Here is a 23,528-nt window from a genome sequence, read left to right on the forward strand (position 1 = left end):
CTGAATTTCCATACCTTGCCAAACCCAAACTGAACCAATCATATTACGATTTTACTTCCTTTGGTGCAAATGTGCAAACCCTGGTTCTATCACACCCTCGTACAACTTCTCACAGCCATTTGGCTGAGGGAGACAAGCTTTCGTCTAAGCTTCCTCAGCAAACGTGACACAATGCTCCGGACCATCAGTGGGGTTAGGAAGATGCAGAGTCGTTCTGAAAAAAAATACAAGCAAATTGTGCTCATTACTCCGCGCGAAAGGCGTTAGGGAGGGAAGAGTTAGTCCGCAAGAGGCCACAAAGCGGGTTGTGGGAAGCTGACCCAGCGTGAGATCTCCGTTTTGCCCTCGATGTGTCGACAGCTTGCTGTCTTTCAGCCCTTTGGGGCTGCACCTCCGGTCAAGCCCTGACAGCAGAGTCAGAGTCTGGGGATTAGGAGAATTAGAGCCCCCTGTAGCCGGCCGATCAGGGTTAGATGCGGGAATTGTGGGACACCTGTCGCCCACCGTCCTTATTGGATTGCAGGGGGGAGCGGGGTAACTGGGCATTTCCAAGGACGACGCGGAGCCCGTGGAGGAAAGGCGGCTCTAAGGCAGTGTTTCCCAACCTCAGCAACTTCTATGATGTGTGGACTACAATTCTGGGAGTTGAGGTCCACACATCTTAAAGTTGCTGAGGTTGAGGAACACTGCTCTAAGGCGAGGGACGGAGGAAAGACTGAGGGGCCAAGCTGTCTCCCGGCGTCGGTTCCAACGGGGGAAAGGAACGGTCGTAGTCGTTTCAATGCTTCCAAAGCGGAGGAAAAGGCGGACGAGGCCGCACGGCCAAGAAGACTCCCTCGCTGCATTCACTGGTCCCGTCGGGCGCAGCCTTCGGATCGAGGCTCGCGCTGGTTGGTTGGCCCTTCCCGAGTGAGGGGCGGGGATAAACGGGGATTTTCCGGGAAAGCTTCTGCTGGTCTTTAATGAAAGAGGAAAAGGCAGCGGCTGTTCAGATCCTTTAAGGTAAGCGAACCTTCCTGCGTAACGGAGCGCTTTCTTGCACCCTTCCCGCAACTGCATTTTTTACTGCTTCGTCTGCAGGAGAAAAAGAACATAGTGTAAGCGTACCCTCCCGATGCGTGGCCTTCGCGGCCTCCCGTCCTGGATCTTTTGCGAACCACCACAAAATAAGCCCCCGCTTTGCTTCTCCGACTCCTCCCGTTTCCACCGAAGTCTCCCGAGGAAGCAAGCCACTTCTGTCCCCTTAATCCACCTAAGCCTGAATTTCTATTTCTCTGTTCTCCTAATCGCACATACGGCTTCTGGTATTCTGGGTCCTCCCATAGAACTAAGCAGACAGACAGACAGCTTTGCACGCATGCTTTCGAGTCAGTGTTGACTCCTGGCGACAGCCTGGACCTGTCCCTGCAGTTTTCGTGGCAGAATTTCAGGAGTGGTTTGCCACTGCCTCCTTCCTAGGGTTGAGAGAAGCTGACTGCCCTATGGTCACCCAGCCAGCTTGTACCTCACGTGGGACTAGAACTCACAGTCTCCAGGTTTCTAGCCTGGTGCCTTAACCACTGCACCAAACTGGCTAAGAATTTACCCCTACCATAAATCTGGAATTTCAGACTGTAACACCCATATGCCCAGACAGGGTTGATGGAGATCATGGGAATTGCAGTCCAACACTCCTGAATAGCATCTGGTTGGCGAAGACAGGTCTATATTAAGTGGCACTGTCAACAGCCCCCACCAGGCCCGCCTTGTTTCTCGACATGTTTATTCAGGCTGAACTTTCAAAATGTTTGCCAAGCACTAGACCCTAGGGTGGATTCCTGCGGCCTAAGGAGAGCGAAGAACGAGACCGAGTGCCTTTTAGACTAGTGCTGAACAGCTAATGTTTCCATTCCAATTCCTATGAAGAGAACTTGCCCATCAGTCAGAGGGTGAGGCAGCTCTTCAGGGTTCCCCGCATTACATCAGAAGTCTCTGCTGCAGAGATGTCTGTTGTGTGGCAGAGTGGCAGTTTAATTACAGGCTGGGGGGAAAGTACTGCAGTATTTGAGATGTATGTTTTCTTCCTTTCTCCCCTCCCTTTTATTGATTAATGTCTGATCTGTTTGTAATGATTCTTTTTCATTCTCATTTTGTTGCTTCAGGAACAGCAGCCTTCAGTGATAAAATTCATGCTTTGCACACCTAAACCCCTGATCAAACCCCCTGCCTTCTCCAGAGAGTTGGCCAACAGCCCAGTCTAAAATCTCAGAAATTCATTGCTCTCAAAGATAACTTCTAGGAGTTATAGCCAACCTCTTAAATAAGAGCAAGCAAAATGGCCAGTTGTTACACTACATTTCCCAAAACCTCTGATAATTAATGATGGTGGCATGGGCTGATGGGAATCAGACACACTCCGGAGGGCTACAAACTCCCAGCTGTATTAGATTGCTGTATTAAATGTTTGGGAAAGGTCTTTGTCTCTTACCTTGATACGTGTAGGGAGCCACAGAGATGACCTTGGAAAAGCCATCTAGAAGCTGTTAAGACAACAGGTGCAGACGCAGGGGTTAGACCATAGTTCTAGTTTTCCTGTGGAGTGGGTCTAACAATGTGGTGTAGGGCTGACAGTGCACAATTACATTATGGAAAGAATACGGGGCTTGGGTTTTTTGCCGTTGCCTTTGCTGTTATCTCTTACATCAGCCTCTCCAGAAACATCCTGTTATGCAGCAGGAATTGATAAATATTGTATCTATTTGCACATATTTTGAAATCTGTTCCCGTAAAGAAGAACATGGAAATCTTTTCCCCAAAATCATTTTTATGCTACTGGGATACTGTAACTGTTAGCTTTTCAATGCATAGAAATTGCAAAGGTATTATTTATTTGTGGCTTTATAATTAGGGTGATGTTCAATCTGAGTGACATTAAAGGGGTCTCATTCCATATAACAGAAAAACGGTTCCACTGCAGTAATGGATTCTGCTGAAGAAAGAGAAAAGTATTTGGCAGGGATTAGCTGTAGGAAGTCCTTCTATGGATGAATTCACACATTGAACTAAACTACAGTACGGCTTGTTTATTTTGGCTTACCATGATGTGTAGACAGGGTCAGTAAATAACCCATGGTTTTATAGCAGTAAACTATTATTCTCTGCAGCCTTCCTGATTGCAGATGTGGCATAATGGCTTGTGCAAAACAGGGAAACATGGTTATTCCTAGTCTGTGTTATGGCCCGTCAAACCTCTAATTAACCCACCGAGATGCAAGGTAAGAATGGCTAAAAATGAAAGAATTCACACCAGGAATTAGCCAAACAAGCCATAAGGACTTTGCTCAGCTAAAACAGTCCCTATGTCATCTCAGGAAATCATTTGCTTAGTTGAAACAATCGTTGACTTACAATGATGTTGGAATACAGCTCTTTTCTTAAATTAAAATAATAATGGAGTAATAACTTTTGTCTTCCACAGTTGGCGTGGCTTGCTTCTTCTCCACAGAGCATCAGCTATGCACAGATGTGGCCTTCTCACATTCTTTAAGGAGCCAGGTATACTGAATATCTGATTGCTGGTTAGTGTGGATTAAAATGGCAAGTTGCATATTAATTAAAAATGAAACTATGGTGTCTTTGAGCTTATGATCTGTAATTCTATAGCTTTGCAGGTCATTTGCATACTCTGCCCTTGAAGAATGTCTGGAAGCTTCAGCTGGTGCAAAATGCAGCAGCGCAGGGAGTTTTGTGTGGTTCAAGAACTGCACATTACACCTCTGCTCTGCAAGCTGCATTGGTTGCCAGTTTGCTTCCAGATCCAATTCAAGGTGCTAATTGTGACCTTTAAAGCCTTACATGGCACGGGGCCGGGTTATCTGAGGGACCTCCTCTCCCCAGTTACATCTACTGTCCCATCGGCTATAGCAGAAGGGGCATGCTGTGGATCCTGTCAGCCAAGGAACTTTGTATGGCAGGAGCCAGGAAAAGAGCCTCTTCTGCTGTGGCACCCACCCTTTGGAACGACATTCCCCCCAAGGTGGGGCTGGTCCCAACCCTGTTGGCCTTCCAGAAGACCCTCAAAATGTGGATGTGCCATCAGGCTTGGGGATGCCATGGAAGTGTGGAGCCCATTAAATGGGTTTACTGTGTATAAGCTGTTGTTGTACTTTTTAACTGTTTTAATTGGTTCTAATAGTTGAATTCTGTGACTGTTAGTTTGTACTTCAATTGTGTTTGCTGCCCAGAGTCACATGCAAGTGAGATGGGCAGCCATATAAATTCCATAAATATATAAAGAAAGATCTTGGGGTTATAGATCTTGGGGTAGGGGCACAGCACCTACAAGGGGTTTCTTCTCAGCAGTTAACTCTCAGCTCAGGGTTTTCTGCTCTGGGCCAGGCCAGATATTGAGTTAAATATCCTCTTTTTGCTATTTCCACACCCCAGTGCCTTTGAAAAGCATTTCTGTGGACATCCTTGTCCGCGGTTTCGTGGCTGACATAGTGTCTGAACTCCAGTACCAGAATGAGGAAAAGAACCCAGTGGAGGCCACCTTTGTCTTCCCTCTGGATGATGAGGCTGCAGTATATGCCTTTGAGGGTCTGATCGGTGGGACACGGATTGAGGCCCAGATCCGAGAGAAGAAGCAGGTGCAGAGCGCTAAAACATTTGGGAATACAAGGGTCTAGTCTTGGGAAGGCAGCAGAAGCTACATCACTGCACCCAGATTGTGTCAAGAAACCTCCATGTCACAATCAGCTATACTGTAGAGGTGTAAATACATTTTCTTCAGTCTTAATATATTTTCTTGACCAAATTTGTTCATCTATAATAGTGAACTGTTAAGTGGTGGTAGGAATACCGTAACTGCCCACACATGTCAATGTATCTTCAATTTCCAGGAAGACTATCTGGAAAGGTTGGTAAACTCCGCTTCTGATGACTAGTTTGGTCTAGTGGTTAAAGCAGCGGGCTAGAAACCAGGAGACTCTGAGTTCTAGTCCTGCCTTAGGCATGAAAACCAGCTGGGTGACCTTGGGCCAGTCACCCTCTCTCAGCCCAACTCGCCTCACAGTTGTTGTGGGGAAAATAGGAGAAAGAAAGGGTATTTGGTATGTTTGCCGCCTTGAGTTGTTTATAATAATAATAAAGTGGGATAGAAAATAAATAAAATGCATGCAATCTTCTTGGCAACATCATAGAAGTGGTTTGCCATTGCTTGTTGGGATTTTTTTTTAATTCCCATCAATAGAGTTGTGCACATTCAGAAACCGATTGTGAAGATACACTTCAGAACACATAAGAGAGTGAATGCAATGCATCTTTAAAACAGCTGCATCTTTTTTTAAGCTATTTTAACAAGTCATATTAAAGACACAAATACTTCAATATGTTAACTTATTAAAGCAGCAAGTTATGTTTTCACTCACCAAAGAGGGCCTACTCTTCTGTGCATTTGAAACACCTCTTCCAAACAAATTTTTATGCATGCACAGTTCTAACCAACAAGATAAGCAATATTACAGTTCCCACGCACCGTGATCTCAGTCGGATCTTGCGTGGTCCGTAAATGAAAATATGCTAATGGGCTTTATTTAGACATGTCCAGTTTGCCCTTTCCTTTTGCCTTCAAAGACTTAATGCAGCTAGATAGCATGTGAATCTTACCTTTAAAAATTCCCATACCATAAATAAACATAATAAATAAATACGTATCTTTAGAAATTCATAATATATTGTCATAAGCATAAGATATGATGGATGGTGGAAAACAAACTAAACCCCAAGTTCCAGAGACACTTAATTTGTGGCCACACTAATCTGTGATCTTGTCCTCTTCCTGCCGGTTTCTCCCTCTTCTCCAATACAGGCAGAGCAAGAATACAAGGATGCCCTGAGCGAAGGCCGTCAGGCTTTCCTGCTTGAGAGAGAAGAAAACACCAGTGACATTTTCACATGCAGCCTGGGCAACCTTCCTCCTGGTGGGGAGGCCACACTGAAACTGCGCTATGTTCAAGCACTATCTGTGGAACCGGATGGTGCCGTCCGTTTTGTCCTGCCCGCTGTCCTGAACCCCCGCTATGTTCCTGCAGGTAACTGTCTGTGCTCCCAAGTCCAGATGGAGCCCCCAAAGCAAAGCCTCCACCAGGCCCCTTCCCAGCCCTCCCTGCTCAGGGGCTCCAAGCGCTGGGACGTTATGGAACAGATAACTTGGCTGCACTTTCATCCTCTTCCTCCCAGGCCCCTTTATTTTACGTCTAAGACTGGAACTCAAGAACCACATCTTAAAAGACAACAACAGTGGCTGGATTCATACAAAACTTGAAGCCGTAATAAAGGATGATGCATGTGGCTTGACATGTTCTGTACAGTCATTGTGGACGTGCAGCTAGCAGTGATTCAGTCACATTGTGCAAACACAGCCATAGTTTGCCATAAAAAAAACAGATTCTTGAAGTAAGAAGCTTGAGAAAGAGGCAGGCTGCCACTGATCCTTTCCGCTTAATTTTATTATTTTATTTTTGTTAACGGTATAGAGCTTAATATTGTGTGCAGTTATTAGACCAGACTTTTGCAAGATGGTGCCCTCCAGATGAGTATCGGAAGGTGCAAAGAACTCAAAGTGAGAGACTTTCAGCCATCACATCCCATTATTTTCCTTTCCAATTTTTTTTAAAAAAAATACTGATATCGGGTGCCTTTCTTCCCTTCCGATTTTCTTCTCACGCCATCTTAAAGAAGTAGGTTAGGTTTGCAGGCTGAGAGATTGAGACAAGATAACATCATCTTCAAGTTGATCGGGATTCCTTGTGACTTCATAGACACCCCCTGCACTTCTCTTGGCAGGAGTCTTTACCATTGCTTTCTTCAGTGGTAGCCAAGTAGTAACCATATCTATCCCTGCGCAGCTTTGGAGTCCAAGCAAAGCATCTGCTGGGATCCAAAATCAGAGAGAGACTTTGGCCAAATGGGGCTCTGAACGTGGGCTGTCTTGGTCCAACCCACTACTCACAGCACCATGGTGCCCCTTTCCAGGTTTGATTGGTGTCTGCTGCCCCAGACTCATGCAGCTACCCTCTGGGAATCCCCTCAGGAGCCTCCCCACTTTTTATAGGCAGAGCCTTGCACGTGTTTTCTCTTGGCAGGCTCAGAAGGGGGCACTGTTTCCCAGAGGATACCACGAGTGCCCACAGGAGCTCTGCCCTACACACTCAGCCTCATTGCCAGGGTGGAGTCCCCCTACGGCATCAACCGCATGGACTCAAACTGCAGTCTTCTGCAGAATATGACAGAGGACCACAGTGCTGCCCAGGTAGGACTGCTCAGGACCTGAGAATTTTGAGTTGAAAGAAACTTCTGGGGGGAAAAAATGTCACTTTTCTAGCACCTACACATCTCACACTCGGCATCAATTGTCTGTAGGGACCGAACAACCAAATGAGATACAGAGTTATTCACACCAGTTGGGTTTCCAGGACTGACTTTTAGAAGGAAAAACAAACAGGATGCAGGGTTCAGACTGAGCTGTAAAGCAGTGGTATCGCTGCCCCACTAGAGGGCTCTAAATGCACAGGAGTTACCAGATGTAGTTCCTTTTAGAACTGCTGAAAAAAACTGGCCTGCTGCAGAATGCAGCTGAATGGTTTCCCAAATAATCCTAATTTCCATATTGGGTCCAGAGCTGCTCTGCCAATATTCAGATGTATGGCATGACTGCAGTGACGGTCTGCAAAATGCCAAACATTTTCCATAAGATAAAAAAAGAAAAGGGCGTTGTGTTGCTGCCAGAGAGCAATGAGAGAGAGGATCCTGGGGATTACAAACGGGGGGGTTGGACTATATTGCAGGACATGAGCTAGAGGGAAAGAGGACATTTTGCCAATAACCTCTTAGTGCCTCTCTGAACCATTAGGCCAGGTGTAAGCAACTTTTCTACAACCAGGATTTGGACTTTCAGGTTTATTTGTCAGCATATAAGGGCCATAGCAGGCTGGACAGTGATGTAAATGGCATCACCAGAGTCAGTGAGTTTGTTAGGTTGCATTGAGATAGAGATGGAACTGCCTTAGGTCAATCAGAAGCTTAATGCTCCTGTCTCTCTTCATTTCCTACTAAATGATTCTGCCATTTCCCTTCATATCTCAATGCTGCAATATTGGGGGCTCCAGGGGCTGACTGGGCTGGCCAAGAGATTACCAGTTGCCTGCTCCGCAACCTGGTAGCCTTCAGGCATTTTGCACTACCAGTCCCATCATTCCCAGAAAGCATGGCTTACCCAAATGGGGGGATACCAGGTTTCATACATGGTCTTTCTCACGAAGAGTAGGTGAGCTTGCAGGGCTGAACACGACTTCTGGAACTCCTCTTAAAGGGGAAGTTTGGCTAGGTATCCGGGTGATCTGTTCCTATCAGTGCTCCTATCAGAATTAAAAGGGATCTTCTTAATGGAAGATGTAAGGAAGAAGGCAAGGTAGCATTTAGTAACAAAAGCTTGAGCAGCCTCCTTGGCTTGGATGCTTAGCAATTCAATGCTTCTGGTGGCATTTAGTTTGAGAATTCATGGCCTAGAGTCTTTAGCAGTGTTAGAACTGCAACCTGCAAGCACTTCAGTTTCTCTTATCTTCCCAAAGGTCTCCTTGGCTAAAGGGCACCAGTTTGACCACGATGTGGAACTGCTGATATATTATGAAGATGTTCACAAGACCAGTGCCATTTTAGAGGCTGGGAAGTCTGGAGCTACCCCAGGTGAGCAAAGTTGAAGGCAGAGGTGGGGAATCTGTGCCCCTCCGCTACAACTCTCAGCAATCCCTGTCAGCATGCCTATCAGTGAAGGATGCTGAGGGATGTAACTCAGCAACATCTTGAGGAACACAAGTTCCTCATCTTTGGCATAAGATTATCATGTGGCTGAAGTGGAAGGTTCCTGAGAACTGGAAGGGCCCTGCCTTGAGTGAAAATGCTTATTGATCTCATTTCCTCCTGCAAAATATAGGTTCTCTGATGGGGGACCCGGCCCTTCTGCTAACCCTATACCCCAACATTCCCACTGTCAAGCCAGGTCAGAGTGTTGCTGGAGAGTTCATCTTCCTGCTGGATCGCTCTGGCAGCATGGATACCACCATGGATAACAATTATGGCTCACCCTCACGCATCAAGATTGCTAAGGTACTTTATGGGTGGATGGGTCAGTTGGATTGTGTTAGGAGGAGAATGAACAGTAGTCTGCTACACTCATAGGCTACATGTATTGCTTGTGCAGAATTGCCTCAGATCTTTCAAGATGCTTAAGCTGATGTCCATGGTCCTTTCCCCTGACCTTTTACAACAACTCTGTGAAGTACAGCAGATTTGGTGACTAGGGAAGGTCACAAAGTGAGGGCTGGGGTGAAAATTGGAGCCCAAGTCTCCCAAATCCTTAGCCTACATCCAGACATGACAGTAGACTTTGCAAAGGGAGAACTACAGAAGAGTAGAGATAATAAACATGGAAACTGTCATTTTGAATCTGAAGGGATGTGCTGGGATATCTAAAGTGACTCCAGATGTTTATCTCTCTCTCCTCTTCCATCTCAGGAGACCTTGATTTTCTTGCTAAAGAGCCTCCCTCTGGGATGTTACTTCAACATCTATGGCTTTGGCTCTACTTTTGACTCACTTTACCCGTGAGTATTACAAGATGCCTTTTGGCCATCTTTTTATTTCTTGGTTTCTCCAGGTCCCACTTGTTTATGTGAAGTATCACTGGAAAGAATCAGATGGATAATTTGTGTTTAAAAGAAATACAGAGTTAAATGGAAGAAACTTCAGAGTCAACTTAGGAGTAGGGGTAAAAATTACCCAGTGAACTGTCCTGCACATGCCACTTCCTTGAAATCCCCCTTCTTAACTTGAAAACCTTCTAAAGCCTCTATCATAGACCAGGGACATGTGAAATTTGGGGAATGCTGGGTCACACTTCACCTTTGAGACACTGCACTCCAAAAAGGAAATAATGCCAGCACAAAGAAATGGGCATGGCCAGCACAAACACTAAATTTTACTGACATAAAGAAACTAGTATTAAGAGTAATTTAATTTCTCCCAGTGTTCCTAATAATTTCCTCTTCCATTACACTGAAAATTATAATTGGATGAAAAGTTTGTGCCCTTGAGATCTCATATTGGGTCCTAGATCATGAGGTATTCTCTTGTCCTCTTTGGCCTTCCTGGTGATCAACATAGCCCCTTTGTGTCCTCTACGCTTTTAGGTTCATTAAGGATTAATATTAAGGATGATAAATTATGAAGAATGGCTTTGATCTGCGTGGTTGTATTTTAAGGCTATGAAAAGAGTGAGACGATGAAGAGTAAATGGATGATTCTGGTGGATGTCGGGAATACACAGAAGGTTGTTTGAAGGGACTTGCCTTAACTTAGTAGTAGCTTTCCCTCTCTGGCACCCTCTACAGGCAGAGTGTGGAGTACACCCAGCAGACCATGAACACATCTGTCCAACGTGTGAAGGAGCTGACATCTGACTTGGGAGGCACAGAGATTTTAAGACCCCTGAAGGCCATTTACAGCCAGCCATGCCTTGAAGGACGTCCTCGACAGGTATTCAGAATTCTAATAAGATCTTCTTCCCTTTCATACAGAATCAGAATTTAAGCACAATCACAAAAAGATTTACAGAACAATACATAACAATGCCCACAACTAGCGATATGAGGACTCTTAGAAGGAATTTTTTTACTATATGTTGTAGATATTACAAACATAGTTGTGTTAGTCCCTTTCAGCATATACAGCTGAATAGATTTAGATGACATCAAATCAAATCTAACATACGTACATCTGAGCCCCTTCATCCATAACTAAATCTACACTTTCACTTCTGTACATGTATCAATTCTATTCCACAAGATCAAACCTCCTTCATTTAGATCTATTACATCCTTCTCTTTCTCTTAATCTCACAGGCACATACCTGTTTTTCCCTCGTTCATTTCATTAATCTGTATTCTCTACCATTTACTGCTGTTACATTCTCCCAAATGTGATGGTTGTCACCCCGTGGGCCCATAAATAGGCTTTCACATAACACTTTTTAATAAGATAGAGGAGGTATAGACTAGGTTACCAGCCTTAGTTATACCAATATCATATGCAGCATTCTTTGTAAATGGTAAGCACACTATTGATCAGTTTGGGAGTATTCTGGCCAGTATGTCACCAGAAAAACCGAACTGAGTTTCACTCCAAACTTGCTCAAGCTTTTTTTATCAAGTTAAAATTTCTAATCTAGAGACTACTTTGCAAGCCATTGTACTGTTACTCAGATCCCATCAACACTGATAGAGCAAAGACAGTAACTGTACGCAGAGCCATAAGTAGAACCAAGTAGATTTGGGGAATGTAGAGATGGTTAGACAAAGCCTTGGCTGCTTTCCAGTCCTGTCATCTCTTGAAACTAGCCATAGGAAGTTCAAATTAAATTTCTTCTCACCTGCTTCCAAGAAGCTTGGTGGTTAGGTTAGACTTTTGACTTCATGTCTCTCTCCATCTCCACAGCTCTTTGTTTTCACCGACGGAGAGGTGTCCAATACGAACGAGGCCATTGCTGAAGTTCGACTTCACAGTAGCTCCCACAGGTAAGAAAAGAGGGTGAAACTGTTTCCTTGATGTTCTTTTCCCCTGGCTTCCATCAGCTTCTGTCCTCTTCCTTCCCCCTCAACAGGTGCTTCTCCTTTGGCATTGGGGAAGGGGCCTCCACAGCTCTCATCAAAGGCACTGCTCGAGCTGCTGGAGGCAGTGCTGAATTCATCATTGGCAAGGAACGCATGCAGGCCAAGGTGAGGCCTCTTCCGCTTCACATGTTTTAGCTCTGCTGCGTGTCACTGGCATTAATATATCAGCTATAGCGGCTTAAAACCTTTCAGACAAGGGGGCATCAGAAATTACTTTACATGGGTTCAGTTCTTTGGTGCTGACAAGAACTAACAAGGAAACCCATTGTTTACTTTGGTTTATAATATTCTTCATGAGGCACAAATATAGGAGCATCCTTTTGGGTAGTAGATACACACACTTGCCTTCTTGTTATTTGGAAGATTTGGGGATTAATAACAAGGTTATTCGGACATAGCTCTTCCTAGACTAGAAGCCATCAGATGGGATGACATATTAACCAAAGTTGCAAGGCATAATTCATAGAATCATAGAAGGGGCTGTTTAGGCCACCAAGTCCAGTGCCCCTTTCAGGGCAGGAATCCAAATTAAAGCATCCCAATTTGCTTCAACTCCATCTGAACACATCAAATGAAAGGGAGCCCGTTTACTTCTCAAGGTAATGAGTTCCACTCTTGAACTGCTCTTACCATGAGAATATCTTGTCTAACTTTCAATCAGAATCTGTCTTCCTGTAATTAAATCCACTACTCCATATTCTGCATTCTGGAACAAGAGACGGTAAGTCTTGTTTGTTTGTTTATTGGATTTATATCCTTCCTTTCACTTAGGAGCTCAAGGCAATGTGTTTATTTGTTAAGATGTTTCTAAGGCCACCCAATGCATCACCAACTCTGCAGTCCCTTTCAGCTATTTCAGGAGCGCCACTGTGTCCCTCCTCAGCCATCTTCTCTCAAGAGTCAGCGGACCCAGCTTCTTCAATCTCTCTTCATGGAGCTTAGTTCCCTGACCTTCTTTCCTGCCTTTCTCTGAAACCTGCCCCGGTTTCTTTCGTTCCTTCTTAACGAGTAATGGCCAGAACTGGACACGGCACTCAAGGTGGGGTCTATATGAAGCAGAATAGAGTTGAAGAATTATTTCCACTGATTTGAAAATTACTTTGTGGTTGCAGCCTAAACCTGCATTTGCCTTCTTTGCAGCCACATCATGCTGCTGCTCATATTTGGTTTTCAGTCAGTCAGATCTCTTTTGCCAATATTATTACCGAGCTTGTCTACATCCAGAGGACTTGTCATCTGTGTCATGGGGATGGGGGTAGGGCAGAATAGAACATTTTGTTTAGCCAAAACTGACTGTTTGTGCAGACACTGTTTCATCATCTCAAAGCTATAGCAGTGACAACCTTGCCATTTTTAAGTAAGCATTGACTCTTATTTCTCAGAGGAGCCTAGAATCTTCTAGAGCCTCTTCACAAGATTCCCGTTTTCCTGCAGGCTTTGCAGAGTCTGAAGAAGGCCCTTCAGCCAGCAGTGACGGGGATCTCTCTGAGCTGGGAGTTGCCTCCTGGCCTCGAGGCCACCCTGGTGGGGTCAGGACCTCAGGTCATTTTCCAAGGGCAGTGCTGCCTCATCTACGCCCAGGTCCGTGGGCAACTTCAGGCAAGTGATCCACCTGAGGTCCGCCATCCTGAGTAATCCCTCCCTCCCTCCCGCGGTGTATTCCGTGTCCTGTGCCTGCTCAGCTAAGGGTATTCAGTTGCCCTTCCTTAGCAGCTCTCATCCTAGAACGTACCGATTCTCAGAAAGGATTTCCCTTCTTTTCCCCCTTCGTCTTCTGTTTTTGTACAGACATCAGGTGCCGTGGAGGGGACAGCAGTTGTTCGGTATAATTTCCAAAACGAGACTCCCACAGAAACGACAAAGTTCTCACTCCATCTTGAGGAGACAGACAGGTAGAACCCAAGCTGAGCAAACCCTTTCAAAGAGGCGCATCACAGTGAGTGGGGGCGCATCCAAAGTATTTCTCTGAGTCCTCAAAGCAGACGCCTTTTTTTTCAGATTTGCAGAGTTCCTTCATAAGCTGCTCCCAGCTGACTCTTCACGCATGATGCAGCCAGGAGTAGCTTGTGAACCAAGAAAAAGACGTGGCTGTTTTGCGGATTCAAACCAAGGTGCCTTTCACCTAGCAGAGCCATTTCCTCTTCGTGATCCCCTGGCCTTTGTATTTCAATGCCAAATGAAAGTAGGAAGCCACCACCTTGACCCACTCTATTGCTAGGTGTGTGTGTGTGTCATCTCTTGCCCTCCGGATTCACAGTCCCTAGCCAAGGGCCCAGAGATTTGGCTGGATTCATAATTGTTCCGGCAGTTTTCAGCAAAAGGACATTGTGTGGTTGACGTTGACTAAAACACAGCAGACCAAGCCAGTGCAAAACAAAACATGTGTGTTCTTTCATGTTACTTCCAGGCTATGGAAGGTGCTCCCCCAGGGGTACATGCAGGCTCTGCTTTCTCTCTCTTCAGGGAAGGAGACAAGAAGGAAAGGTCCTTTTATCCCAGACTTTTCAGCTTCAGTGAGTTAAAATCCAAACCAAGCAGTCAGTCACTGTTAACTCTTTATGTTTATTTACTGTTAGCTGACCCTCTGGGCAGAAAGCCACGATATAAAAGGAACTGACAGTAAATTAAGACTCAGTGTGTGGTGTGATGGCAGCCCTTTCTCCACCCCATCCCGCCCCCTTCTGCGCAGGCTCCCTGTTCACCGTCTTGCAGCTCAGGCACTGTTGCAGGAACTAGAGGAGGCCAAGGAGGAGGTGGAGGAAAAGCAGCGCCTGGCACTAGAGACAAGCCTGAGCTCCGGGGTGGTGTGTTCCCAGACAGCCTACGTGGGTGTGAACACGGAGCTGGGCAAGCCGGTCCAAGGGCCCCTCCTCCACAGAGACGTCCCCCTTCCGGGTGAGTTGTGAGCAAAAGAGGGCGGACCAGTCCCAGGCCCCAAGTGGCCGTTGAATCAAACAGGGGTCTGATTTGCAGCTGAGCCTCTCCAGGTAGTCTGGAGTCTTGCCTGGAGGAGCTTCAGTTGAAAAGCCATTGCTCCCTGGACTTCAGCTGTCCAGCAGTTGGCAGAGTGGGTGGCTGGGGTCCACTCTTGTTGGCTGCCAGGTGTCATCTGTTCCAACATGGCACGATCCTTCATATTCTTGTAGTGGCTTTGCTGGATTGCTAGTTTTCTACCTTCTACCTGAGCTGTCAGGCCCTTTGGTTTCTATTATTTGAATGGGAATTATTGATTGTAAAATTATAAGAATGAATCCAGTAATGACTTCTGCGTTAGACCATCTCCTCTTTCCTTCAGGGAGGCAACCTTTCCAGGCATCTTTCGGACTTCCCCTTGTAAGCAGCTGCAAAACTCTCTTGAGAAAGTTAACATCCTTCTTTCAGGCCAGAAGGGCAGCCTTTTAGTGGCTCAGGGTCACAATTAATGATTAGTAGGTGGTACAAGAATTGTGCAGTGATGCACTGTGAATGTAGCCACATAATGCATGTAAATGTAGCTGACATTCCCCATTTTCCCCGTTTTGAGAGCTACAGACTTGTGTCATTCTAAGAGGCAAACTAGATAATCCAGGCTGCCAATAGTTCTTGGGGAGCTTTTCCGTATTCCAGCCTCAGACTTGCTGTCTCGCTTGCTCTCCATCTGCTGGGGTCTAGACTAGCATTTTTCAACCTTAGCAACTTTAAGACATTTGGACTTCACCTGGCTTGGGAATTTTGGGAGTTGAAGTTCACACATCTTAAAGTTGCCAAGGTTGAGAAATACTGGTCTGGAACATCCAGAGCTCACAGAGGACTGGAAGGACACAAAGGAAGGAAACATTAATCTTCGGTTATTACAGCTTTTATTGCAAAAGTTTTTCCTGTGCTGTTTCACTTTGAAATGTCTGCAGCTGTTAGGTTGGATGCACCAAATTACAGAGCAATGTCATCAGCTTCACATATCATGAAGAAGGGAAGGCGTGAGAAGCGATGTGCTGTATCAGAAATGGTATTTTTGGAGTGTTGCTCCTTTGAAGGTAATTCCCATCAGTCAAAGTGCAAGCCTAATTTCAAAAAATGCCATTTTCTTGAACGTCCATTATACTTTGCGTGCAAGCCAGACATGGAATGTATCAGTTTGTGTCAGTAATTACAAAGCCAATAACTAAAATAATAAAATTGGGATATGTATGTACAGTATGTATGTATGTATGTGACGGCCCAACTTGCCAAGGCAAATCTGGGTGGCCAACGTAAAATTAAACAATAACCAAAAGTCACATCAATAAGAACAAAACATACATCCCAGTCATCAGCCTCCCAAGACAGGCACATTTAATATGCCAAATCCCAGGGAGAAAAAGCAGTTTTTTACTGTCTTTTGAAAAGCTAGCAGGGTCAGGGCTAATCAAATTTTGGAGTCGGGGGCAGGTGGAATCAATCCAAAGGGCAGGTGCTGCACAAAAAAGACATGTTTCTTTGATTCAGCCAGATGACATTGACACAAAGAAGAGACCTGGAACATGGACCAATCCACAAGAGCGCATGGAACGGGAGAGAGGGGGTCCCACAAATAACCTGGCTATCATTTCTGTATATTTGTTTTAGGTTATATTGTAGACTCTTCTAATATCCAACCTTTTGCTTTTGTGAGGTTGGTAGAATGGAGTGGAAAAACAATAGGGGTTCAACATTGGATACCTGGGATTTGTGCCTCCCAAAGTCTCATGTCTGGCCTTGCAGATAACACAGAAAGGATCTTATTCCCAGGTTCCAGCTCATGCTAATAAATTTAAAATACAAAGCCTGGTTAACCTATGTCACTGTTTCCCTTCCCCCCCCACCACCACTAAAAATAAAATTTTTAAAAAAACAGCATAAATTCTTTTATTTAAAACCTACTTCATATTATTTAAACATGGTTTCATTTTACTAAGAGTATTCATGGTAAAAAGTTAAGAAATAGGTCAGCAAATAAATATTTTGGATAAAGGTGGGTCTGAGGCCTGAAAAGGTGAAGGTAACATTTGTGAGATGGACAGCTGTATAAAGTTGATTTCATAAATAAATAGTCCAGAGTTACATAAGTAGTAGTTCCCCTCTCAGGCTATGTTTTTCCCTCTGTATTTAGAGCCAGAATTGCTCAGTTCAGCAAGAGGTAAGAGGAAGGGGTAAGATGACATGTTCAATGTGAAGAAATCAGCCAAGAGGAAATTGAAGGTAAACCTTGATGGGTTCTGAATGTGCTGTGCTATTAAGATCCCCTTTTTCGCCAGCTCAACAGGCAGAACGTTCCAGCCCTGAGGAGGAAGAATCTCCTCATCTGAAGTTGGTATCCCTGCAGAATGCAGATGGTTCTTGGCCTCACGGGTCTGCCCTAGCCACCATACTAGGCCTGAGTGAGGCTGAGATGGCAGCCAAAGCACCAGCCCATGTAAGTTTGTGTAAATTTTGCAGCATAAGCTGAAAAAGCTTTTTTCATTTGATTGTTATCTATGGTTAGAAAAAGCTGTCTCAAGTACATGTTCAGCTGGTTTGAAGGAATGGAGTACAGAGTTAGGGTCGTGGTAGACATTCTAGAACCCTCCAGATGCAGTGGGCATCAAGCCCCTCATTGCAGGTAGCAAAGACAGGAGCAAGGAATTATGAGAATTGTAATCCAGAAAATCTGGAGGACACTAAATTCCAGAGTCTGAACTAAACAAAACATTACATAAATAAACCCTCTTCGTGACATTGACAGAGAGTAAATAGGCATCCTTATGAACACGGGAGATGTCAAAGTAGGTGGGGAGGCAGGGCAACACATGCTTACCCTGCCTTTAATCCAAGATTTTGCCATGATGGGGAGTGGAAGGGCACAGCCACCTTATGTGGTCTCTTCCCCTAAAAACCTTAGCATCTTAACTTCAAGATTTCATACATAATATGGGGCATTTAGATGACTCAACAAAGCTATCTCTGTGGTAGGACATGAAGTGGAATAGGATGCAGGAGATGGTTGCCAATAGCCAGGAAGCTGGAGAGGTAGGGAAGCTGTCTTAACTGAGCTTCACTCCATGGAAAATGTAGAGTCTTAACTATTATTAATGAAAACCATGGTATCCATTACCTACTTCAATCCATTGTTTTGAATTCTGGAGAACAGCTAGCTTGCATTTGTGGTTTAGCTATTGAGTAGTTACTTTTAGCCATCATTTGGAAAAATATTTTACACATCTGCACAGGAATAATGTGTAAGGCTCATTCAGTGTCTTTTTCCCACCATTGCTTTCAGGTGGCCTCAGATATATGGGCAACAGTGTTGGCCATTCTCTGGCTTCATTTGAATGCTGCAGAGCAGAAAGATGAGTGGGAGCTGCTGGAAGGAAAAGCTGTCCATTGGCTCCAAATGAACGCAGGTGATATATTGTGAACAGCTAGTCAAGGGAAACCAACACTGGGATAAGAAATAGTGGTGTGTGGCAGTCCTTAGCCTACCTTGCGTGATCATTGGAAACAGCTAAGCAATATCAGACCTTGTTAGTACGTGGATTGGAGACCACTGGATATCCCAGGGCTGTAGCTAGACTGGAAAGTTGAAAAAAAACATCTTAGCCACCATTCTGCACCACTTCCAAGAAGGCTGTCTTGAGATGTCCATGAGGTCACCAGGAGTTGAGTTTGGTTCGAGGGAATTTTATCTTTTATGGAGAAGAGACTTGGTGAATGCAAGTCCAGTAGCAATACTACTTAATGCCATCCTTCTTGTCCATCCAGGTTCTTCTTGGAGTGTTTTTGGGTGGATCGGTTCCCAGAATCCCCCAGCCAATAAAACCATTGCTGAGAATTCTGGGAGTTGACTTCCTGAAGTTTAGAGGGCATCCAGATTCACATGGACTGTCTTTTTGACATTGGAAGATGATGTGCTAAATGCTGTTATATTATTTAAATTGAGGTGGGTGTTGCTTGAGCAATCCTGATTCTTGACTATTCATTTACAGGAGTTCAACTGGCTAAGTGTGTGAAGGCTGGTAATGCAGTTTTGGGAAGCAGAGTCAGCCACCAAGTATTTGGGCTCTGAGCTCACAGTGTTATCCTATGCCTGAAACTGGAACACCTGCTTCTGTTCTTGCTGAAACGTAACCTGCTGCATCCTCCATAAGAGCCTATCAGGTCCTGGGCTGTCATTCTTTCGAAAGTATCGGTGCCTTGCTTACAAACTCACTAAGTTCTAATGTATCCCAAATTGCTTTATTGGTGCACTGATATCCAAGCAACCTATGCATAAATCTATTTATTTCCTATCCCGCCTTTATTTTTATAAATAACTCTAGGCGGAGAACATACCTAATTCTCCTTCCTCCTCCTATTTTCCCCACAACAACAATCCTGTGAGGTGAGTTGGTCAGAGACAGAGAGTGACTGGCCCAAGGTCACCTAGCCTATGTAGGTTTACTATTCCATTTATATATTAAATTGCAAAAAAATCATCACTTAAAAGAACGAAAATAAAACTGACACCTCAGCTCCAACATTTCTACTTTAATTTGCAACCTAAAGTCTATAATACAACTTTGGAACATGAATATGTATCCATCTTCCACTAACTAAAAGGATTCTTTCCCAATCCCAGCAAAGTATGAATCCTGAGATGGCTTGAGATAATCAGTGATTTTCACTGATCTGAGACAGCAATAAAGGATTAAACATTCTAGTTAAGAATCAAAATCCCAAATCAATATTAACCTCAGAAAAAGTTTAGGATTGGTTGTCAATTTCATTATGTGGGCAGTATAAAATAACGGAAGGGATACTTACAAAAAGAGCCAGTTTGGAGTAGCGATTAAGGCATCCGGTAAAACCGGAAGGCTGTGAGTCCTGCCTTCGGCACAAAGCCAGCTGGGTAACCTTGGGCTCATCACTCTCTCTCAGCCCTAGGAAGGAGGCACGGGCAAGTTTGGAAAGAGGAATCGTTTTAAAGAATGTTAATGGAATGTTGAATTATATACCAACATTTGGAATTTATCAATATATAAAGAATTTGGATTTATTGAATTTGAGGTACAGTATACCAAAGGTTATTCTGTTATACTACCCCAGACATACCATCTTGGATGGATGGTACGTGTTCATCCTCTGCTTATGTAATGGAAAGAGTAACTACTCTGCATAAACGTTGAATGCTGTGTTTAAAAAACTGAGCTTTTTTTGTAGCTTGGATATAAATGTGAGTTTACTTTTTGGTCAGGTACTTATTGTGGACGCACCAATGGTATAGATTACTGAGTGAGTTAAATTAATGAAGCTTCTAAGTTGCATTAATGGTCTACTATTTGACTACGTATTTATTCACTTATTTCTCAAATTTCTAACACCGCCCATCTCCCCCCGAAAAGGGGGACTCTGGGTGGTTTACAGTAAAGGTATGCTACTTAGAGCCTTGAGTCAAATACTTTTTCTAAAGAAAAGAGTTTTCTCCTACTCAAATTGTCAAGATAAGCTTGTAAATAACATTACATACAGTCTTTCAGCAGATGGCAGCATCTCTCCAGCTTTGCCTGGTCTTGGAAGATAAGCAGAGTCAGACCTGCTTAAATAGAAGGCCACATGGCTTAGGACTGATATCAACAAGACCGCCCACTGTCTCCTGCCCATCCAGTAAGGAACACGGGATTCTCTCTAGGTCCCTTCTCTTTAAGAAATGTCATCTGCAGGGACCACTCAGTCTTCTTTAGAGTGGTCCAGCCCAGATTTCCTCCTAGATTAAATTGTCTAAATAGGCTCCCGCCCCTTTAGTTTTTCAGAGAGCCATTAAAACCAAGCTCTTCCAGAGACCCTCCCACTGTGGATTTGGATGTTGTGACTATTTTTAGGGCACTCTTATTTTGTTCAGTTTATGACGATTTATTCTGATACTGTAGTTTTTCCTGTTGTCAGATGCTTTGAGTAGCATATAACCTGAAATAAATGAAGTAAGAGAATTCTAGAGCTGTAGACTAAACTGGGAGGCTGAAAAACATCCTCAAAGATAATGGCAAACCATTGCCATACTGTTGCTACGAAAACTGATGATTGTGTCCATGTCACCAGGAGTCAACCACTTTTTATACAGCAAGTCAGGTTTCACTAAAGTGAAGATAGTACTTCCTTAGATCATTGGTCCATTGTCACACTGCTTTTAGATGCTTTTCCTAACATTCAACTGGAATCTATCTTCCTGTAAGTTAAGATCATAACTCCATATAACTTCAATTCTGGGATGATAAATAGGCCACAGATTTTATAAAGCCTATTTATTTCAATATGACCTAAGTGCCTTTTTTTCCATGACTCCTCTTCAGGTACTTAAAGAGTGCTATAAATTCAACCTCTCTGTACAGAACTTACTTTCCAGTGTCTTAACCATCATCTTTGATCTTCTTTACATCTATTCTAGCGTACAGAGCATTTTTAAAGTAAGGTGCTCAGAACTCTATACTTAAAATGGGGTCTCACCAATAAAAGGAACTTCCATGATTTTTAAACAAGATTTCTATTGATACAGCTAGTTCAAACATAAACATCCTTGTCTTACTTGAGCATGATCTTACAATGGATTTGGCATATTTAACATTTTTCTAGACAATGGAGTTGAGATGAAAGATTAGATTTTCATCTTGTTCCATTCTGGAATGAGCAACTGTGCACTTATACATTATCATAGAAAATCAGGAGGTGGAACAACAATGAAACAAACTTACACATCAAGTATCATGGTCACTCATACATTTGATTGAGTCTCATTTATTTCAACATGAACTATGTACAAATAATGGAATCCAATGCAATATTTTTCAAAGCTCTCAGGATATTATATGAGTAACAATTTGACTTTTTGCCAAATATAGCAAAGGTAAAATATAGGACAGTAACTGGGTAATAATCAAATTTTTTAAAAATGATGCAAAAATTATCTAAAAGTCCTCTGGAGTGAAAGAAATGAATGAAGGGTTATAAAAATGTAAACATCCTGGTAAGAGAGTTAGCAGTGCTTCTCCAGAGGTTATATTCTACAACCCATCAGTTCACATGACCAGTAGATGGCAGCAAAGAATGAAATTTCTGTATGTCTGGATTGCCCTCTAGTAGTCGTTCAGGTTTTTGCAGCCCAGATCTTTATAGCCCTATACTTGGATGATTAGGGCTTATCTGATTTTACTCCATGACAACAGATTTTACTAAATCTACAACTTTTGAGGTTGGGCTGTTGGGGAAAAAAATCCTATTCAAAACTTGTCTTAACCAGAGCTCACCCAGTTGCATTAGGTAAAGTCCTAATGTTAGCCTTCCATTTTTAAGAGAGATGCTAAGCTACCTTAAAAGGTTGCAATAAGGTCTGCTGAGATAGTATGGAAATAACTGAAATCGGTGCTTACTTCGTCTTTTTTCACATCATTCTCGAGGTGCTTCACAATTTCTTAGGTGGTATTTTGAGAGTGTTGCAGTTGTTTTTCTTATACATCTCTCAATGACTCTGCAGTGTCCTGGGATACCTAGGCTTCCTAACTGAAAAAGTCCCATGGGAGAAGTTTCCACACAGTGTCCTCCTCTGGGATTTCAGTGAAGCAAAAAAAGCTACAGACCACTGGAGAAATGAGAAATTAAACGCCAGACATTCACACACGCTTCTCAGTCACTTCAGCTCCTTGAAGAATCTCATGTCACTCAACAGTAGTAAGCGCTAATGTGAAATCATTCATTGTCTTAGTTTGGCCAGTGGACATCAAGGGATGCAGTATAATTTTGCATTCAAGCATCTTCCTACAAATACTGCTAAGAACAGAGAGTAGGCTTAGGGAGAGAAGGTACATGGGACTTACCATGAAGGTCCATTTTCTACACTGGTGACAGGTTTGGCTGGGGAATTCTGGGAGTTGAAGTCCACACATCTGAAAGTTGCCAAGGTTGAGAAACACTGCTCTGTATGTATAAACTGGTTACAGATATGCTAGTTCATTGCATCCCTTCCAGATTATAACTTTTGGTGACATTCTCTCCATACCGTATGACACAGATGTGCATCTTCAGGAAATGTTGGAAGCTGGGAGGGCAAACATGACCTACAAAATGACAGGGGGTGCTACGCTTAGATAAAGAATATTTTTCATAGAGGTCCTTGCCTCTTAGGAGAAAACTGAAACACTGGCTTTTAAAGAAAATAAATAATTTGCTTGCTGAACAAAGCTAAAGACCCAAGGGAGAAAAAATCATTACAACTACAGAGCCGCTGTATGAAGGAGATGCCTCACAAAAAGATGCCTGAAAAGAAATTTCAGACTGCATCCCAGATCAGCAGCTGGGACTGATGGGAGTTATATTCCAGAACATCCAGAGGCACCATGTGTGAAGAGTGAACTTCTTCCTAGGAATGCTACTCTCTCCCCCCTGGGAATCCTGTCAACCCTTATCAAAGATGTCCAAAAGATCAGAGACATCTCACATGGCTGCAGATAATACCTTCTCATCGTCAAAAATCACTTCCTCCAACCTTATGCAAATAATTATCAGGAAAGCAAAATGCTTCTAAGCCAGACAAACTACAGGACCATGATCTTAGACTTCTCTGTATTGCCAGAAATCTGAGGGTCCAAACAACAAATAATTACTGGCGCAAAATACAATTGTTACAATAATGGCAGGGAGTCCTTTGACCGAAGCTGATGATTTCACCATGTTCTTTCCTTAGCCACGATACAAAAGGGACTTGCCTTCTTCCAGGATTTCTTTCTTCTTTCTATTCTTCTTCACATCACAGGCTAAGCTATAATGCTGGAGTTTCGAATCCCAAATCTAGTACTAACCAACCCCAACTTTGCTTAGCTTTTC

At 43.7% G+C, this 23,528-nt stretch overlaps 2 protein-coding genes across 5 annotated transcripts in view; both read left to right on the forward strand.

Moving 5' to 3' along the window:
* Positions 1-951: 951 nt before the first annotated feature.
* LOC134495530 (von Willebrand factor A domain-containing protein 5A-like) lies at positions 952-14,758 on the forward strand. Of its 4 annotated transcripts, XM_063301038.1 has the most exons (13): positions 3,458-3,534; positions 4,426-4,628; positions 5,849-6,071; positions 7,125-7,291; positions 8,610-8,724; positions 8,972-9,144; positions 9,553-9,641; positions 10,428-10,572; positions 11,530-11,609; positions 11,696-11,810; positions 13,140-13,322; positions 13,512-13,597; positions 14,395-14,758. In XM_063301038.1, exons 1-13 carry the CDS (start codon positions 3,495-3,497, stop codon positions 14,609-14,611), a joined length of 1,836 nt encoding a protein of 611 aa, XP_063157108.1. In that variant the 5' UTR covers positions 3,458-3,494; the 3' UTR covers positions 14,612-14,758. The 4 variants fall into 4 exon arrangements, with proteins under 4 accessions (XP_063157105.1, XP_063157106.1, XP_063157108.1 ...); XM_063301035.1 differs by lacking the exon at positions 14,395-14,758 and adding an exon at positions 952-1,002 and having other exon boundaries at positions 5,849-6,070; positions 7,121-7,291; positions 13,140-13,528; XM_063301036.1 differs by lacking the exon at positions 14,395-14,758 and adding an exon at positions 952-1,002 and having other exon boundaries at positions 5,849-6,057; positions 7,108-7,291; positions 13,140-13,528.
* A 745-nt stretch (positions 14,759-15,503) lies between these two features.
* LOC134495539 (von Willebrand factor A domain-containing protein 5A-like) overlaps positions 15,504-23,528 on the forward strand; it is a 63,527-nt gene continuing 55,502 nt past the window's right edge. Inside the window, exons 1-4 of the mRNA XM_063301052.1 lie at positions 15,504-15,718; positions 16,958-17,115; positions 17,959-18,082; positions 18,665-19,518. Coding sequence (XP_063157122.1) covers positions 15,583-15,718; positions 16,958-17,115; positions 17,959-18,082; positions 18,665-18,744 — 498 coding nt within the window. The 5' untranslated portion in view covers positions 15,504-15,582 and the 3' untranslated portion in view covers positions 18,745-19,518. The remainder of the gene's footprint in view (positions 15,719-16,957; positions 17,116-17,958; positions 18,083-18,664; positions 19,519-23,528) is intronic.

This window comes from Candoia aspera, chromosome 4 (genome assembly GCF_035149785.1).
Source record: "Candoia aspera isolate rCanAsp1 chromosome 4, rCanAsp1.hap2, whole genome shotgun sequence".
In the NCBI taxonomy this organism is placed as follows: domain Eukaryota; kingdom Metazoa; phylum Chordata; class Lepidosauria; order Squamata; family Boidae; genus Candoia; species Candoia aspera.

Bases quoted from the DNA above. Each gene is read 5' to 3' on its own strand.
- LOC134495530 (XM_063301038.1), top strand. From the start codon at position 3,495: ATGCACAGATGTGGCCTTCTCACATTCTTTAAGGAGCCAG. The intron at 6,072-7,124 runs GTAACTGTCTGT...TTCTCTTGGCAG, and splicing joins CCCCCGCTATGTTCCTGCAG to GCTCAGAAGGGGGCACTGTT. The intron at 11,610-11,695 runs GTAAGAAAAGAG...CCCCCTCAACAG, and splicing joins CTTCACAGTAGCTCCCACAG to GTGCTTCTCCTTTGGCATTG.